General features: G+C 25.6%; 1 protein-coding gene across 1 annotated transcript in view; it reads right to left on the bottom strand.

The window, feature by feature from the left end:
* Positions 1-12,384, bottom strand: part of LOC100213117 (26S proteasome regulatory subunit 8) — a 32,821-nt gene extending 20,437 nt beyond the window's left edge. The window contains exons 1-4 of the mRNA XM_065810994.1: positions 12,216-12,384; positions 8,645-8,719; positions 5,436-5,505; positions 1,190-1,287 (exon numbers count right to left, since the gene is read on the bottom strand). Of these exons, the coding sequence (XP_065667066.1) occupies positions 1,190-1,287; positions 5,436-5,505; positions 8,645-8,719; positions 12,216-12,299 (327 nt within the window). The 5' untranslated portion in view covers positions 12,300-12,384. The remainder of the gene's footprint in view (positions 1-1,189; positions 1,288-5,435; positions 5,506-8,644; positions 8,720-12,215) is intronic.
* Positions 12,385-19,933: the final 7,549 nt, after the last annotated feature.

The raw sequence follows: 19,933 nt of genomic DNA, 5'->3' as shown, positions 1-19,933 counted from the left end.
CGATTCAGAGAAGTTTTTTACGACCACTACATAAATTATGATTACCCAAAAGCAATAATGTTTTTTCTTTATCTTATATCTCCTATCATTTTATATTTACTCATTTTAAATATTGATATATACAAATATACATATATATATTTTTTTTAAGTATGTTAAACTTTTGTATTTACTGTAGATATATGTAGATAAATAATTTTCTGAGAAGATAAGTAGAGAAATCATTAAGAATGTTGCCATTCATCAATAGTAGAGGTTTCATTAAGAATGTTGCCATTCATCAATATAGGAATATTAACAATATTGTGATAATTTTTAAAAATAATAACTGAGTTTTGTTTGGGCTAATTTTCACTAACAATTCCAAACCCTAAGCTATTACACAAGAGAGATTAGATTAAAGTTTGGCTGTCTGTTTTAAGCAATCAAGACGTGATGACTTTTGTCACCAATTTTGATAATAGCTGCGTCAGAAGTTACTAGAAATGAAGAAGAATGATGCCCTTCAAAGATAACTTTAATACTGTTGTTAGAAAGGAATGATTTAATAATCTTAAAAACTTTTCCAGATACACCATATGAAGCAAGTTTATGAAGAAGACCAGCAAGCCAGACTTATCAAAAGCTTTTGATGTGTCAAGAGCAACAGCTCTTGCATCTCCACCTCCATGTGACGAATCAAAGTTAAGTTGTTAGACCCAAGATAAGATATCAAAAGTTTTTTAACTCAATTAATAATTGTTAATTATAAATTAATTGTTGACTCAAAGACCTTGCTAATAATTGAAGAGAAAATTGGTTAAACAAAAGCAGAAAAATAGATGATAAGAGAAGGAGTTGTTTAATATTGCAAAGAAAACCAGGAATACGTCCTATTGTTTTGAAGCTTACCATACAAAGTCTGACTTGGTATCACATAAAACAATAAACAGTGTATCTGAAGACTTATTACTTATTTGTGACTATAAAAAAGTGTCAACACATCTTCTTCTTGTTGAGTTCTTATGCTTAAGTCAAACAAATTTTTGCAGAACAAAAATTTAACAATTTTAATGCTAAATTTATAATTTTATTCAAAAACTATTATTATTATTATTGTTGTTGTTGTTGTTGTTAATGTATCAGTTTTAATAAAAGATCTTAATAAAAATTGTTAATAAAAATTCAAAATTTTCAAAATAAAACAAACCTTGACTAAAACTTTTTTTTTGTCCATTGGTTTAATAACTTCTCCTACATAAGAGCCTTGTTCTTGTAGTAAATGCAGCTCTTCTCTTAAAAGTCGAACTAATAAATGTAAATCAGTACAAAATAAAATTTCATTATTAACATAAATAATTTGCATTCTTTGTTATTTATAACTATTGTTTATTTTTTGAAACCAAATCCTTGTGTAAAATCATTTCATTTAAAATCGTTGTTTTAATTTAATTTTTTGTTTAAAGTGTGATTAGGTGCACACTGTAATTTATTTGTGATGAGATTTTTATTTCCTTTTGTACTAACTACAATAGTTATTGAAACAAACTCAATTTGCATTGTGAGTTGTGTTGATGCCCACTATCCAAGATGACAGCTATTCAAGCAAGTCTTAGGAGACAATTATTAGTCCAAAAATTAATATCGAATGACTTAAGACAACAATGAAAGAAAATTCACTCTTTATTTTAAAAATAACAATTGATATTGTAACATGTAAGTACAATTTGAAATTAAGTTTATTTAGTTTTTAGTAAGGAAAATTTCTTTTTATTTTAACTTTTGTATATTTGTAATTTTTTTAAACTATACTTAGGAACAAATCAAAAACATTGGCATATTGCTGGAGTAAAGTGCCATCAAAAATTGGACTACTTTAAACCCCAGCTTGAACCAAGATATGACTTGAAATAACAGACCATTTGAAATTAACAATGATTTGGATTTAAAAATTGACTTTAATTATTGTGAAATCTTAGACTTCCTTATCCCAGAAAACTTACCCCATTCACACTGACAATAAAACAAATTTAAACTTGACATTTCTGCTGAATTTTATATTTTAGCTAATATCATTCCAAATTTAAAAATGATTTTCATTTAACTGTAGAATGTAAAAAGGTCTCTTATTAAAACAACATACAAGCTTATTTTAATAGAATCACAAATGTCGAGACAAGTTGTTTCCTATGTTCCTATTGTAAACAAACCTTGAAAAATAAGTTTAAAGGTAATCCTAATACTACTTGTACAGTCAATGTTTATTTTGCTTAACCCAGCAAACATTTGGTCTAAAAAAATGATTTTAATACGTCTTTTAAATGTATTAGACGTTTTTATACGCTTAAAAGACATCTTTTTTAGAACGAATGTTTGCTAGGAAGTATTCTATTTCATCTCATCGTATATCACATATTTTTCTTTATATTTCTTACAAGTATGTCAAAAAATCTCTTTAATCTTTTAAGCCGTTTAGTTTTTTAGAAAATTTGTTTTTTGTTTTTTATCTTTTATATCAAATTAAAAGAATGAGCCAAGTTATTAATGAAGAAGGTACAGTTGGACTCATGAAATTAAAACTCTTATAATTTAAAAGATCATTTAAATTGAACAAATTCTTTGGTTCCTTCAGGGTTTAATACTTAGGATTGAACTCCTCTAATTCAACGACTCTTGTAATTCAAATATATTTTGAGACCCTTAGAGGATTCGAACTACATAAGTTCAACTGTATATATTTATTTTTGTATTATCATGATGTTATGCAGTATATATTATGATGTTATGTAGTTAGTTCTTAAAATATGCTTTTTTTTTTAGTTGCAGAATTGCTGAGAAGTAAGTTTTATTCCATTTTGTTATAAATGAATGTTATAAATTGCAGTTATTAAATGTTTTTTTATTTATATAATCATCATAACATGATGATGATATATTTGTATGTTATATAACTTTAGTTATTATTTCTACTTTTTTCATAGTTTTGATAATTATATTTGCCATATAATTTGTTTATAATTTATGTATAATGTGTAAATATGTGTTATGTAAGAGTATATGTGTTATATAAGGTTATATGTGTTAATAGCTCGTATAAGTTGTTTCCATTTTTTCAAAGTGGTGCAATTTGGCAACATGCAGCTCAAGATTCTTAACTTTGCCAGCCTAGCAGTGTACTTATAGCAGAAGTGTGACTTGTTAATTTGTAAACTTTGCTTAATTTGTTAAAAACATTATTTTGGTCATTCTAAAAAATATAAAATGTTTTTGTCTTTGGTCATGCTAAACTTAACTTTAAATAAAAGTATGTTTATTTGCATTTTTGTGCCGAAATTTTCATTTAACTTTACAATTTTAATTACTTTAAATCTCTGCATGGAAATCAATAACATTCTACTTCTATTTTAAAGTTTAGTTAAATGTAATTTACTTTAAGAAAAAAATATATCACAGTAAACTTACCAATAAACTAAATCAAACAACCGGTTAAGTTACTCCAATTAAATTACTCAACTATTAAATACACTTAATATGCTTTAAGGTATTTACTTTAAAAAGTTAGCAATAGAAACATTTCTATTTATATACTATATGTTGCTAACACAAAATAAGCTTTTAAGTGAAAATTTTAACAAGAAATTTCAAATAGAATATAAAAATGCAATACCATATTTTTTATTTTTCATTGTACGGTATCAAGATTAAACATTTTCTATAAATACGCAAGTTGCTTTTAGGAACTAATTTTAAAGAGAAATCTATTTGAAAAAGAGAATTTTAGTATTCTTAAATTTTCTTGTGATATTACTCGTTTGGTCTTATTCTCATGATATCTCGTTTGGTAGATATTTTTTGCAAAACTATTAAGTTTAAAGTTTTAAACAATGTTTTCATCAATTCTAATTTATTAATTAAAACAATTCTATTTATTTTTTTCATTTTATTTTAAACAATTGTATACTTTTAATGTTATAAATTGTATAAAACAGCATTAAAACAACGTAGTGAAGTTGTTTTATATGAACAAAAGTTTTTATATTGACAAAACAACTTTGCAGTATTGTTTTAATGTTGTTTTATATAGCTTTTTACAACAAATATATATTATGCTTTAAAAATAAAATATATTTTACAGTCAGTATAAACGGGTTTTAAAATATTTTTTAACAACTATTGTAGTATTTACGTTTTTGCTTTTACTTGTTTAAGTATCATATTAAGTAAACTTGTTTAAGTATCATATTAAGTAAACTTGTTTAAGTATCATGTTAAGTAAAAACAATTACTAAAAGTAATACTGTAATACGTTACTTGCATATTACATTATAACTAAAACTATAAAATTAATAAGCCTACACCTCCCATTTAACATAAGAAGATAATAATATAACACAGTAATAAAACAAGCTACCAAGTATTTAGCATTAATGGTTAACTCAAAGACTAAAAACTATTAAAATTGATGACTAAAGAACAAGAATATAACAGAGTACATTGTAAACTGGGTCAGGGAATTCAGATATCTACAAAATAATCAGGGAAATTTAACTTAGTGTTAAACTTTGTAAAAGTCATGGAAAATGATTTTATTGCAAACTGACATGACCTATGTTATTTGTATACCATCCATATGTGTATAAATATTGATTAATTTGAAACCCATAGCTAAATTTTTTAAAATTAATCCAGTCTAATTATAGCCATAAACCAATTGAACATTTAACAACTACAAACCTAACTGGCTTAGAACAAACAGTAAAGAACTAGTTCATTCACAAACAGTGACACTTCACACTTCGCAAACATTGACACTTCACAAACAGTGACACTTCACACTTAATAAACAGTGAAAAACTAGTTCACTCATTTTATCAAAAAAATAAATAAAGCTTCTATTAAATTTGACCCCCACCACATCCCTGGTAGTACTGCGCTCAATTTGTTTCTCCACGCAGCCGCCTTGTTCATCAAGGTTTATATTTCAGAGTTATTGAGTCGAGAGAAGGTTGCAAACACAATTATAGTAGCCTCCTCAACTTAAGTTGCCTTCTTAGCTTTGGGAAGGTGAATCAACATTAAAAAAAAAAGTAATTAAAATTTTATATTATTATTTTTATTAAGTTCATTCTTAATATTTTTTATATAAAATTATTTCTTTATAATTTTTAAATAAAGTGTTGTTAAATTTATTAACAAATTTAGTTTCAAACCCAGTTTTTATAACAAAAAACTGTGCAGAGTTGTAAGCCTAATATTAAACTTAGAACCAGAAATATGACAGCAAAAAATAAATAAATATCTGAAATGTTTCTTGACAATAACTTGATAAATATGGTAATTTAATTCCTATGATTTATTTAAAATAGGAAAATTAAGTTGTGAGCCGAAATCACAATTTAGGTAGTAAGGTTTTTAATAACTTGTACTAAATATTTTACTTTTATTCATAGTTTTACCTTTAGCATTTAATTCATTTCGTTGTGCCTCTAATCGTCTTAAATTTTTCACTTTATCTGCAACTTCCATCTAAAATTATTTAGATATAAAAACACATTAAAAAAAAATTCCATATATATATATATACATATATATATACATATATATATATATATATATATATAAAAATATATATATATATATATATATATATATATATATATATATATATATATATAAAATTATTAACATCAATTTGATTTGATTGTTAAAAATACTTGTTAATTATCTAGTTTGACAATTTTTAATACTCTTTTTAATTATTTTAGTTTAACTTTTGCTTCCCAAAACTTCAATATGAGCATAACACTAAAAAAAAGCCCTTTTTTAATGTTAAAGACATTAATACTAACTCTTGATTCCTAAACACAAATAATTTGAGGTTTGTACCCAGTGTTTCACAGGAAGACATGCGATTGCATGTCCTTATATGACCAAGCAAATCACATTTTGCTTTGACGATTTGACCGCAGCTATTTTAAAAAACATTTCAAAAATGCGAATATATAATTCAGAATAAAAATAATCTGAATTATACCTTAAGTGAATTAAATTACAAACTTTTTTATATTAGTGAAACGCTTTTAAATAAAGTAACAATTTACTGATAATGATTTTTTTTAAAGTATTATTGACAGTTGTATATAATTTTTTAAATCTATATTATATAAATTATTTAAACATGCATTTTTTATAATAAACGTTATTAAAAAATAAAAAATTATTTTGTTTTTATAAACAACGATTTTCTAAGACAATGAAAGTCTTTTTAACGAATATAAGAATCATTGAAGTTAAAAAGATAAAAAAATTCATTTAAAAAGATGAAAAAAGTTTTGTTGAAAATAAAAGACAAATGTTTTTGCAAGCTGTTAGAATAAAATAAGTTTGATCTTTAATGCTTTTATATTATTAAAACACTTTTAATAAAGTAACAAAAGCTTCTAATGAATTTTTATATTATTAATAAACTGTTTTTATTTTATTTGTATTAATATGTATTTTTTATGATAAATATTAATATTTTGAAACAAGTTCAACTAAAAAAACAAAATAATAAATGTTAAAACAAAGAATGAAATGTTTTTTAAATATGTAATTATTTACTAGTTTACATTTACATGGAAACCGATATTTTTAAACTAGTAAAAAAAAAAACTATAATTTAAATTAAGCATGTATTTTTTAAACAATTGTTAAAAGTAAATTTTTATTTTTATTTTAAGGGTTTCCGATAATATTATATAAACATTAATAAAGATAAAAAATTATTCTGAACATAATTAAAAACATGATTTAAATAAACTAAGCATTTTAGTTTGTTTCTAACTCTCTATATAGTTATTTGAATTAATTTAACTCCTGATTTGACAAATATTAGAGATTTTAATCCTTTTGCACAAATTCCTCCCCATACAGATTTTAGAAATTTTTTCTTTTTATAATAGGGTACTCTTGGTGTTTTTTGAGATTTATGTAAATATATGTTTAGATTTTTGATCATAATCAGTAAGGTGGAATATTTTTTCATCAGTTGTAAAGATTTTTGTCCATTTTTCATTAAAAATCTGTAAAGTTTTTTTGATCTTGTAAACCTTCATTCGATCACACAAGGTGATAATGCATATACACATCCTTTTAAAACTTTTTTAAAATTAAATATTTTATCAATATAACGCCTAATTGAAACTTTCTAGATAATTCAGAAATAGTTGGTGGATTGTCTTTTTTTAATAAGTTTTTCATCTGAAAAATTTGCCGTAAATTTAGCTTTAATGGTCAATGTCGATGTTCAGTTTTTTTGCCATTTAAACCATCTTTTCTTTTAATTCTCACCATGTTATTTTTAACTCTTCTAATAGTGGTTACTGAAACTTTGTTTGATTCATTTTCTAATAATTTCTTAATCATTCTATGCCAAGTTGTACCAACAATAAAATACATTCTTTAATATTTTCTTGATTTTTTTTTTTGTCAACATGGTTTGTTAACATAAATGTTTTTTTTCTCCTGCTAACTGTATATAAATAAATGTATGCTAAATGTATGATTAAATTATATAAATAACATCGTTAAATATTGTTTAATCAAAAAGTAATCAGTTTTAAAAGTGTTTCCATTTCAATGTCACATGACTGCAAACCAATAAATGCATAATAAGCTGTAATGCTTTTTTAGAGGCACGGTTATTGCAACAAAAATAATAACAATAATTATTTAAAAAGAACAACAATTATAATGCAAATATTTTAATTAGATTGGACTGATTAATTTTTTAAATAAAAAATCAATTTCTTATAAAAAAAAGCCATTATGAAAAATTAAATTGATAATATTCTGTCATAAATCTTTTTCTTAGTCAATGCTATCTCTTCATATTAAAGCTATTATGAAAATTGATTTTACAATATTAAACATTTTTAAAAATACATTTTCTCCATCATTTTTATTAAAATCAAATTTTCTATTGAATAAGTAAAGTTAGTGTAAAAACCCAAAGAAAACTAAAGATTTTTACACCGCGATAAATGACGCTTGTTATGCATATATACTTGTAACATTAACATTACAAGAATATGCTTGAAAAAGGTATAAAATCAATTTTTGTATCTAATAAGCACTATTTTTTAATGAATAAACAGATAGCTTGTGCAAAAAAACGAAAGCTCTCGTAAAAAGCTGTTTAGAGGACCAGCTCGCATGGCTCACCATGATCATTTAAGGAGAGTATTTGTCTACTCTCAAATACTCTGGCTGAGACCTGATAAAGGTTATAGTTTTACCACTAATTAAAATTGATCACAGCAATAAAAATTACAAAAATTATTTTTGAAATAATTAATATTTAAAAAATTACCCAGGTAATAAAAAAACTTGCAAATTACTTGGGTGGTTAAGAAACACTGGAATAGGCTATGCATGTTGTGAATGTATAAGTTATTATATAAGCATATGTGCAACCACTAAAGTTTATAAATTATTCTTTTCTACACTGCTATATATTTTTTCTGCACTGCTTCTATATATTTCTATATATTTAGCAGTGCAGAAAAAATATTAAGCTATATATATAAAATATATAACATTTTATATATATAGCTTTATATATTTTTTATAGCAGATAATATAAAATTTTTATAGTAAAATGTATGAGATAAAATATACATACTTGTGCCTCTTCAATTTTTGTTTGATAGTACATTTGTAGTCCTTCATGAGATTTGCATTCATCCTCAACTTCCATCTAAATTTAATATAAGACGTTTTTCATTATCATTACTATGATTAGTTTCATAATTTATTTTATATTTAAGTCTAAAATAATAATAATTTTATAAAATGATGATTTTATAAATATATATGTGTGCGCGTGTGTGTATGTATGTATGTATGCATATATATTATCTAACAACACCTGGTAGTTAAAGAAATATGACTCCAAGGAGATGGAGATCATCGATGGAGATCATCGATGTTACAAATAATCTTAACAACAACAAAAAAATTACAAAAATACAATGCAGTGTCTGCTTCGATGACATTAAAGTTGTTTATAAAAAAATTGTTTTCATGGCAACATTTTGATACCAATTAATTTCTTTTGTTTAATAATTTCAACTTTGATGTTATTATGTGGTACTTTTCAGTTAAGCAAAGGATGCATAATTTTCTGTTGCGCTTAAACGGATGTGCTTTATCAATAACTTTCCAAGTTGTAATAGGATTTTTATATTCTTTTCAATTTTTAATTGCTTCTTTAAAGTACACTTTAAACAGGATTCATTAATGTAAGTATAAATTTATATAAGTATATATAATATTGCGTCCAGAGTTACATTTCTACAATAATCTAAATTCAGAACTCCGTTTTTAGGTCTGCATTTGTTATACTGAAATTCAATTAATTCTCAAACTTTTATTTCAAATTTTTTAAGTTCTATTTGCAACGTTTTTACTTGCTCCCATTATATATTACATAGACATTTTTTTTATAATGCCCAATTGCAGATTGGTCCTATTTTTTTTCTAATACATTTTTTTGGTGTTGTTTTGTTCTTGTCGCTATATTTATTTTTGTTTCTCTAGTGTATTTTAGTTTACACTCGGATTCTATTAGGTATGCTCTGGGATAGCTAATTGATTGTAGTTTTGTTTTGTTGTGCAAGGTTGGCAAGATTTATGATTTGCACTAAATTTAAAAACTGTCTTGTAACCTGCTTTTCTAAAAAAATTTTAAAGTATTGGTGATAATATTGGGATCTATGCTAGTGATCCAAATATTATCACCAAAGTTTGGTGATTGTTAGCATGGTTGCTTCATTGTTAGATGAGACTAATTCATTATTTGAGTGTCATTTCTTAATAACGATGTTTGCAAGGTTTTGTAATTTTATTTTTTTCCATATCCATTTTCAGCAAATACATCTATTAGAAAATCGATTTCTTTATTTACAAATTTTTCAGAGCAAATTGAAAAAGCTCTATGGATAAATCTCTAAAATATTTCTTCTAAAATTTTTGGATCGTGGTTTGAATTGTGCTTAACCTGAATATTTTTTATTACTTCTTTTTGATGTGTGTTAAAATCTTAATTACCTTTTTGATTGTTGGTTATTTGGATATCTAAAAATTTAATCTTTTCACAATTTTAGTAAATAAAGATAAACTAATTTTAAATATAAGTTATATAACAACTGGTAATGAAAGAGCAGAGATATTGTTGAAGAATGATGTAATAAAGACCTAAATGAAAAAATACTTACAAATGAAGCCAAATAATTACTTTTTAGTATGCAGCTCTGGGAATAAGGAAAAATAAAGTCAAAAAGCTTTTAAGGTTCGATAAAATGACAAATAGGCAAAATTTGAGCATAGCAATCTACAGAAAAACAAACACAGAGTTTGCCAAATTTTCTTTCAAACATCAACATTTGCTAAAAAATTTAATAAATGAATGAAAATTTTGCCAATTTTATTTTGATTTATTTTAAACCATTTATTATAATTGATTTCTTTGCAATTTAAACAAAAGGTTTTTATTTATTATTTAAATAGAACATTCATTTTGTTGTTCATTTAAAAATATTATCTAGGGATTTAAATTACTTTTTCACTTTTACATTTTTTTGTAATGTATTATTTAATTTAGAAATTAGTTAAAAGTCTGTTTTTTTTATTTTTATTTTAACTATTTTTTTAAAAATTTAATCAAAGCATTTTAGTGTTGTGTTTTTAAAATAATTTGTTCAGAATTTAATTAAAACGTTTTAGTGTTGTGTTTTTAAAATAATTTGTTCAGAATTTAATTAAAACGTTTTGGTGTTGTGTTTTTAAAATAATTTGTTCAGAATTTAATTAAAACGTTTTGGTGTTGTGTTTTTAAAATAATTTGTTCAGAATTTAGTTAAAACGTTTTGGTGTTGTGTTTTTAAAATAATTTGTTCAGAATTTAATTAAAACGTTTTGGTGTTGTGTTTTTAAAATAATTTGTTCAGAGTTTAATTAAAACGTTTTGGTGTTGTGTTTTTAAAATAATTTGTTTAGAATTCAAGTAAAACGTTCATTTTGAAGTTTCAAATGTATTTGAAATTTACATTAGAATAGACATATTAAATTCAACTTAACCAAAATGAAAATAAACATAAGTAGGTATGCATAAATCCGGCTTTTAGGGCAAATTTATGTGCTACGCTTTTTGAAGATAATTTAAGACTGGCCAGTATTAAAAAATCTTCAAAAACCATTAACATGTCTTTCTGTGCAATTTTTAGAAATTTGTATCAACATACATAACAGTTTAATTTTCATTTTACATGGTTTTTATTTTAATTTTTCATCTTTTTGATATCGAAATCTCTGTTTTACTTACTGCATCAAGTTTATATTTAAGAAAAGCTGTGCCATTTTTTTTTATCAATTCTCCCATCTTCAAAAACCTTCTTTTTACAACTTGCAAAGTTCATTAACAAAAAACTTTGCCTTGATACCTAACAAACTTGCCCAAAATACATAACGTCAACTTTAACAATGCAATAACCCAGGTGGAGTAAGGGTTTAATATTTGTTACTTTTACCGACCCAACTTCAAGTATCTCAAACATATATGTCGATTTAGTAGAATTTTTAAAAAATGTGCAAGTAAAAATTATAATTTTTAAATGTCCAAGTGGATTTTTAATACACTATTTACTATTCTTTTTAAGACCTTTATTTTAATATCAAGTTTTATGTATTTGGATTAAAATTTAAAAAAACTGACATTTAGGTTAAGAAAAACTCAAAGTTTGGTTACAGCTCATTCAATAAATCCATATATCAAAAATTTGTTATTTAAAACAACATAACTTTGTGTAAAATTTTGTTTGATTTTAATAAATTTTGCCTTTATTGAAGCTCTGTCCAATGTATAACTATCTCGTATTTGATTAATTTAAAAATATGTTACATACCTAACATTAGCATATGTAATGAAAATCTAAAAATTTGTTTGTTAAAATTTGAGTTAAGTAACAAAAATAATTCTAAAATTGATACCTTTTTTTATGTTTTCTAATTGAAATTTTAACAAACAAATTTGTATGATTGTATAGAGTTTTATTGAATCATTCATACAAGCATTAACTAATCATTTTGTTTAAAATTTATATTATATATTTTATACTTTTTTATATTTTATACTGTTTTAAAATTAAAAATATTAACAAATTATTTTAAAGCAAACAAAATTTTATAAAGTTTACCTGCGTAGGTTTTGCTAGAAGCTTTTTTGGGTTCTTTAAAATTTGTTCCCTTGGATAATTAGTTATAATGTCTACTGCTGCCATCTTGATTGGCTGTGGCTTTTAATATTTTCTTTATAATAAGTTACTTGCACACACTATAAGTAAAACTAATTAATTGATGCTATTCATTTAATAGACAATAAAAGCAAAAAAACAGAAACAACCAAATCAATATTTTGATGCTAAATTAATGCTAACTTATCAAGAAAATTCATTACAGAAATGTTTGTCATACATTTAGAAAAAAAAAATTTAAATAGATTTTTTTTTTTAAATCAATTTCACTTCCCAAAAGAAACTTAGATAAACAAGACTATTGTACTGAGAAACAGATCGAGACAGGATGGATTTGAACCATGAACTTTTTGATTGTGGGCCAATTGTTCTACTATTAATCTATTACACCACATATTAGTAAATATTTTAGCATTTTTAGCTATTATTGTTAATTTTAAAAAATAAACAACTTATCGCTATCACCCATTCAAATGATTTTAACAATTGTCAAAGTAACCAACACAGCTATACAGAGAGGTTAGAGAACTAGATTTTTCCATCATATACAAAGACATTGACTACACAAATGCTGAAACAATATTTTGCTGAATAATTTCAACAAGATATGACTCCTGTGTACATAACTCATACAATCAAAGCATTGATAAACAAGCATTAAGTCCAATTGAATACATTTATGATTAGATAAACAAATTAACCAAGGTTTTAATAAGTTCTATAAGTATGCAGACCAAAACTTATAAAAATAATTAAAATTTAAACTAAATTTTTTATTTTACTAGTTCTTTAAAATGATTAATGAAGTAATAATAAAATTGTTGACATAATTAATAATAATTTGACAATTTAAGATATTTTTTTAAAACAACAAATATTGTATTGCAATACCAAAAATCCTAAACAAGAATAATTAAAATCACAACTAGGTAGTATACTACCTTGAGTACTAGTATAACATCTAACAAATAGTTTAAAAGAAGTGATTCATTCAACTATTTTTTAAATTAACATGAGATATAAAAAAAATTGATTAAAAAACATTTAAATTAATATTTAGAAATACATTTTACACAGATTGGTGAAATTAGAAAATTCCAAGATCTAGTATTGAATCTTTAAATTTTCAAAATAGCAATTTTAGAGTAGAATCAAAAATATATTTACTGAATTAAGACTTTACTGAATAAAAAGTTGAAAGTTTACGATTAAAATGTGTAAGAATACCATCAAAATTTCCACAACTGGTATAAATTCTATAATTATATACAATATAGTAAGAGTGACAACAAATATAAACTACTTGAATGACATCAGAAATATAATTATCGGAATAATATGTGCAATCATCTGTTGATATATCAAACTATCAACGATATATCAAACTATGTTTTATACAAAATAGTTTGAAAGTCATAGCATTACAAGTTTGAAAAAGAAAATTTATTTTTTAATTTGCTAATTCAGAAACTTAAATTTTGCCAAGCAATATATATTCCTCTGGTCTTTAAAATTAAGGTACCAAAAGTTGTACAAAACATACCAGATACTAATATCTTCGTTTAAAATTTTGGTAAGAGCAAATGATTTCGAATTAAATACTTTAAATTTATTTAAACATTCTTAAACAGTGGACTTTATTACGTCAATATTTTGATTTAACAAGTTTTTTTTCTTTACATATATATATATATATATATATATATATATATATATATATATATATATATATATATATATATATATATATATATAAATTTTTTTTTTTTTTTTTTTTTGCGATGTGATACTTAATTTAAAAAATATTTTTAAATATTATTTTCATTTTTAATTTTAAAATATCATAATATTAATTTCATTTGAATCAGAGGATCAAAGGATATTTAACTTTAGAACGTTTCTTCTAACGGAAAAAAAATGACGAACTTCATAGACGATTGTGCGCCTCCACTTCGAAACCCGTGTCGTCGGCCATGTGATTGTCCAGTACAACATTGATTATATTTAGGCCCTCAGAGCAATATTGAAACTATATAGGTCCACTGAAGTTCTGTTTTAGAATGTTTGTTGGGCTCGATGTCTTCAACAAGAAAAATATATTTAAATTCTTTGGAGTCATTGATATCAATCTCTATACCATCGAACTATAAAGAAATATTGAATATCAGAATCATTTTAATTTTGCTTTGATGGACGTCACAAGATTTAAAAATAATTTAACTACATGCTTGTGCTAATCTTTATTTTTTTTCCGACAAACGCAATCTACAAGCATTCGTTTATTTTTGTTTTCATTTTCTTTTTGAACCTTTGCTCTGAATTTTTGATTTATTATTTGGAACCAATCCAAAAAATAAATCAAAAAATTTTAGAACTAATTTTGGGTAGTTTAATCAAATCTCGCCTACATCCGCTTTCAAATTGCTGCCGACAGGCTGTTTATAGACTTACACATCTGCATTATGCATCGTTAGATTGCATAATCTTTCAGCTACAAAACTACGCAAACTGTTCTAACTTTTGTATAACGTTAACATTAAAAACTGTACAGGGTTTTCAAAAGCACTGAACCTCGCCCACTTGTGACAATCTCGCCGCGTCCAATATGCGACATTATATACATGAGTGTGAAGGCATTTCAACAACAGGTATTTGGTTCTGGATAGCTATATAAATTAGCTTAAGGAAGTTGTGAGAACTGTGTCCATCCAGAATCAACAACGGGGGACGTTGTGTGCCAATGCTCTCTAAAAATTATCTTGGTAAACCATAGCTTTTTTATTTATTTTTGTATTATATATATATTTGCTGTTTATATAATGAGAAAGTCTAATTACAAAGAAACATTTATACATAAAAAAGTGGGTTTATAAAAGACATACAGAAGCTCAAAGAAGATGACTAAAGTCACCACAACCTTTTCAAAGAGCCCCTATGTAGGCTTTACAAGTTAAAAATAAAATAAACTGTTAGACAGCTAGCCAGACCCTATTAAGTTCGATTCTTTCGGATAAGTTCCAACTTGTTTCTGGTGGTACAGACTCTTTGTTAAAGACTATTAAAGACCTGGACGTTTTCCCTTCACTACCTAAGGTGAAATGAACTAGCTCTGTACATTTACACTGGCAACCACATTAATTGGCTCTTGATTTCCACTTGTTCGACTGTGGAGAGTTTTTGTGTCTTTTAGTGCAATAACTTTTCTCGTTTTTACGTCACGTTGATGACCAGTTTTATCCATATTCCATATGAGTTCTGGTTTACCTTGCAAACCATTTTCCACCATGACATCATTCAAGACACTAAACATTTTTGACACATTTACTTTATCTATGCACTGATGCTGTATGAGGTTGTACTCTCAGGTTGTTAGCCCTCAGCAAATGCTAGAGTAGGTTTTTTTCCTTTGCTCTAACAGCAATTATCTCAGAGAGCCTTTTTCTCAGTGTTGTGTGCGTAGTACATTGTACAATATTGCTGCCTTGCGAACTGAAAATGATGACTATGATCTGATATGGTTAATTTTTACTCATCACATTTTGGCTCAATTTTATAATTTTGCCCCGTTTCTTATCAACGACTGACTGATCAATTGAATGATTTAAACTATTAACACAAGTTAAAGAAATATTATGTGTTGGTAGTTGTTTCTTTTGATAAATGTCATGAGCACTACATTCAGAATTTAAAGGAGTTCTACTATCATAAGGATAAGTTATTTTATAACTTTTTGAAACCTCTGTTGGAGAAGCAGTCTTTACAAGAGACTCTCTGTATAATCGCGGTAAAAATCTACATCTCCCTCCCCCTCTTATTTTAACTATGTTGTTTTTCAAGAAAGAACCTAGATAAATAATATTATAGTATAAAATAAAATCTTCAAAATTTACAAGATCTACAAATATTAAGATATGGTGAAAATTACTAGTTAATATTTGTAACCCTAATCTAAGGCCTATACGTAACCCTAACATACTGGGGTAACGTATAGGACCTGGAAGTTACACGGTGAAAACACTTCGTGGATGGTTCCAAGTAAGTTTCAGGTTAATCTCTGCAATATGAGTTTATATAACATACTACATCTGTTCTTGCCTACCCAAACCATGTTGGGTGCATATGGCAAGAATATATTCATTTTGTCAGCGAGATTGAGTTAATTTGGGTGAGTTGGGCAGAAAACAATTTTAAACATAATCTAATATTTTAAATGAATGTAAACTTTATTACACATACAGAAAAAACTATGGACAAAAAAATAAAACTATAACTTAAAATGCATAACAACATATTGACTCGGTTGATTAGGATTAGCTAGTTTGAAATCGGCAAATTAGATAGCAAAAAACTTACCGAAAATCAAACAAAATTTCTTTAATAGATACTTCTTTAATTACAATTTCTTCGAGCTCAAGTTTGTTTTAATTTTGATAAAGGTTGATTTTGTTTACTGACTTATAATCAATCAAAGATAATAAGCGAGATTAACGAAATAAATCAGTGACTCTGTTGTTATAAATCGAAGAGCAATAGTCGGTTCTTACAACTTAAAAATTCACTACAGATAAACTTGTCAAATGTTTTTTATTTCTTTGTTTACTTGTTGTCGAAATGCTAGCAAATCGAAAACATACACACACACACACAAAAAGTGTCTACACAGTTGCTAAGTAAAGGGCCTAAGTATAGCAAAAAAAAAAAAAGTTCAGTAACTAGAAACTATATTTATACAATACACTGGTTTATAGTCTCAGTTCCGTTCCGTAAATTACCACAAAACCGTTTAATAAGATAAATAATTCGAACTTAAGTTAGTCATAAATTTGGCAGGGAAAGATATTTAGCGTTAAAAAATTTTTATATCAAAGTAATATCATTATTTCATATTTTACTTCTCAAATTTTTTCTCAAATCTTTTCAAATTCGAGGAATGTTTACTTTTCTAAACAATTTTGAGGTAATTTGCGGAACTGAACTGTGAGTATAAATCCGTGTATTTACTTGTTAGAATACTTGAAGAACCGTTAATTATAACTGTTTTCTTAACTTCGTTTTTTTAATGCAAACAAATGGCCTATGAAAATACTTTAGTTCAAAGAATAAATGAAAACTTAGTAGAGTATTAATTATCCTATTTTAAATGTAAACAAAGTTTAAAACGCGAATAAAATTATTGCGCTAAAGGGTGGTTATAATCAAGTTTGTTACAAATAAATATATATTTACAATAAATTAATGATTTCACTAATATTTGCGAAATAATGTAAAATGAAGTGATAAGGCAGAGTTTTTAAGCTTTTTTGCTACCACTGAATGAGAATATAATTTTTTATTTTTAGACTGCTCCTATAAAATTATGTATTTTTTGAGTCATCCTAGCAGTCGTGGTAGTATGACTCAAAAAAGAATTTAGCAGTCGCAGTTTTGAGTTATGGCGCACACCGTATCTCATTTACATTCGCCCTCACCATGGTCACCGTACTTTAAATCAAACATCACCAACCTCGAGCTAGTCCAACATTGAGCAACAAAAGCAATATCAACAGTCAACAACATGAACAGTCGTTCTATGAAAATTGGCTTGGCCTAACAGCACTTAAAGAAGCCAAAAATAAGATGACGTTATCAAGCAATTCAAAATCATGCATCAACTCAAACTTATTGACTTCTTCGTTCCGCAAAAACATTTAAATAGAAAATTTTCTAATTAGTTGTTTAGGTGCTCCAAAAATTCAGAACGGTTTTATCACAGAGCACCGCGTTGTAGAATTTAACCAAGAAGACCACGCCAACTTCCGTACCAATTATGTATATATGGCCAGAGCCAGCTTTGAAGTTAGAAAGAAGAATTTAGAGTTCTAAACCAGAACTCTAACTGCTTCACCACTCCTGCTATAAAATTAAATATATCAAGTACTTATATATATATATATATATATATATATATATATATATATATATATATATATATATATATATATATATATATATATATATATATATATATATATAACAAAAATAGAATAAAATAGCTATAGAACAAAAATGTATTATCTATTTCAACAATTCATGACCAGAATAATCGAATTTAAAAGAAATCGAAATAAAAATGTTTTTGTCCAGCTAGATTAGACGACGCACAGAATAGTTTTCGCATAGACGACGCACAGAATAGCTTTAAAATTGGACAAATGTAATTTTTTTTTATTTTGGATTTTAAAGTTAAATAATTATTTAACTTTAAAATAATTATTTAATTTTAAAGTTACTCAAAAAAAGTTACTTGAAAACGCGATTAGATTTATTCGTTTAAATTTGCTCTACAAAAAAAAAATAACATTAATTCAAGCGTTATGACCTGGTTTCATTACCTGGTTTCTACTGATGTAATTGACACATTTCCACTAATACACACAAAAGAGCTCAATAAGTGCAAAAATAGTTGTACAATCTGTAATTATCAGCAATTTTTGAATTTAAATCATAATTTGAAATTGTATCTAAGTGAGGACATAAACAAAAAGCGCATTGTTTGAAAAAATTAAATAAAAATATAATATTTTAAATGCACTTTTTTAAAAGTCCTATTAATACATCCATAAAGTCGCTCTGACGTCAAACGAAAACAATCGCATCGGCAGTCATATTAAATGAGGTGTAACATTGCGAAAATTAAGTGAAAACTTTAAAGAACTTTTGATAATTTAGAATGTTATAAGAAAATCATTATGAAGACGTGCCAAAAAAATGATATAATCTTTATTCCAGTGAAGAAATATGTACTAATATTTACGTCATGCATTATTACGGCATAATTTCTTTTTTTTTTTGGAATTAAAAATAGATTTGCAATAGTCTGTTGCCTAGCAAGGTTAGGCGAGAAAGTGGTAAGGTTAGCAAGAGCTAGAAAGTATCCCGTATAAAAATGGTTATAAAAGAGTTAAGATTTTATCACGTGAAAAAGTGGTTATTAAAACATTTAGAAAGATTGTTTCACATGTAAAAGAACCAAATAGATGTTAAGAATTGATAATAAAAATGCTAAAAACCTGTTGTGTTTATAGTTTTTCAAACAACAAGATAATGGAAAGTAATGTAAAGATTTATCTTAATCACTTCTTTACCTTTTTCGACTTTTAAATTTAAATTCTATACAACTTTTTGCATAAATTAACCGCTAAACTGTTTAAATAATAAAGTATAGATAACTTTTATACGGAATTTATGTCGTTTATTTTTTATTATTGCTAAATTTTGACATGCTTATAAACGTTCATAGAATATAAACATACAATGATATCACTAATTATCCATTCAACAATGCTTAAAACATTTTTTTTTTTTTTTTCTTTTTTAATTTTTATTAAGGTGCTCCAAGAAGTCCTTATGGTCTTCTCACAGAGCACCACGGATGAGCATTCAATTGGAAGTTCACGCCTCCTTTCTAACCGGTGTCACAAAATTTACACAGAGGTGGAGTTTGAACCTCGGATCCTTTGTTTCTGAGGCAAGTGCGCTACCACTGCGCCACGGCTGCTCCTAAAAACTCTACAGTCTCCCGCTCTGCCAACTGAGCTATCGGTGGTGCACTAAAGTTACATTTATCAAGAGTTACTTACTAATTAACAATAATTTATTATTTACTGAAGCTCAATTAGGTA

This window comes from Hydra vulgaris, chromosome 11 (genome assembly GCF_038396675.1).
Source record: "Hydra vulgaris chromosome 11, alternate assembly HydraT2T_AEP".
NCBI classification, from domain to species: Eukaryota; Metazoa; Cnidaria; class Hydrozoa; order Anthoathecata; family Hydridae; genus Hydra; species Hydra vulgaris.
The sequence above is the reverse complement of the archived record's forward strand: the minus strand, read 5'-3'. Positions and strand labels throughout refer to the sequence as shown.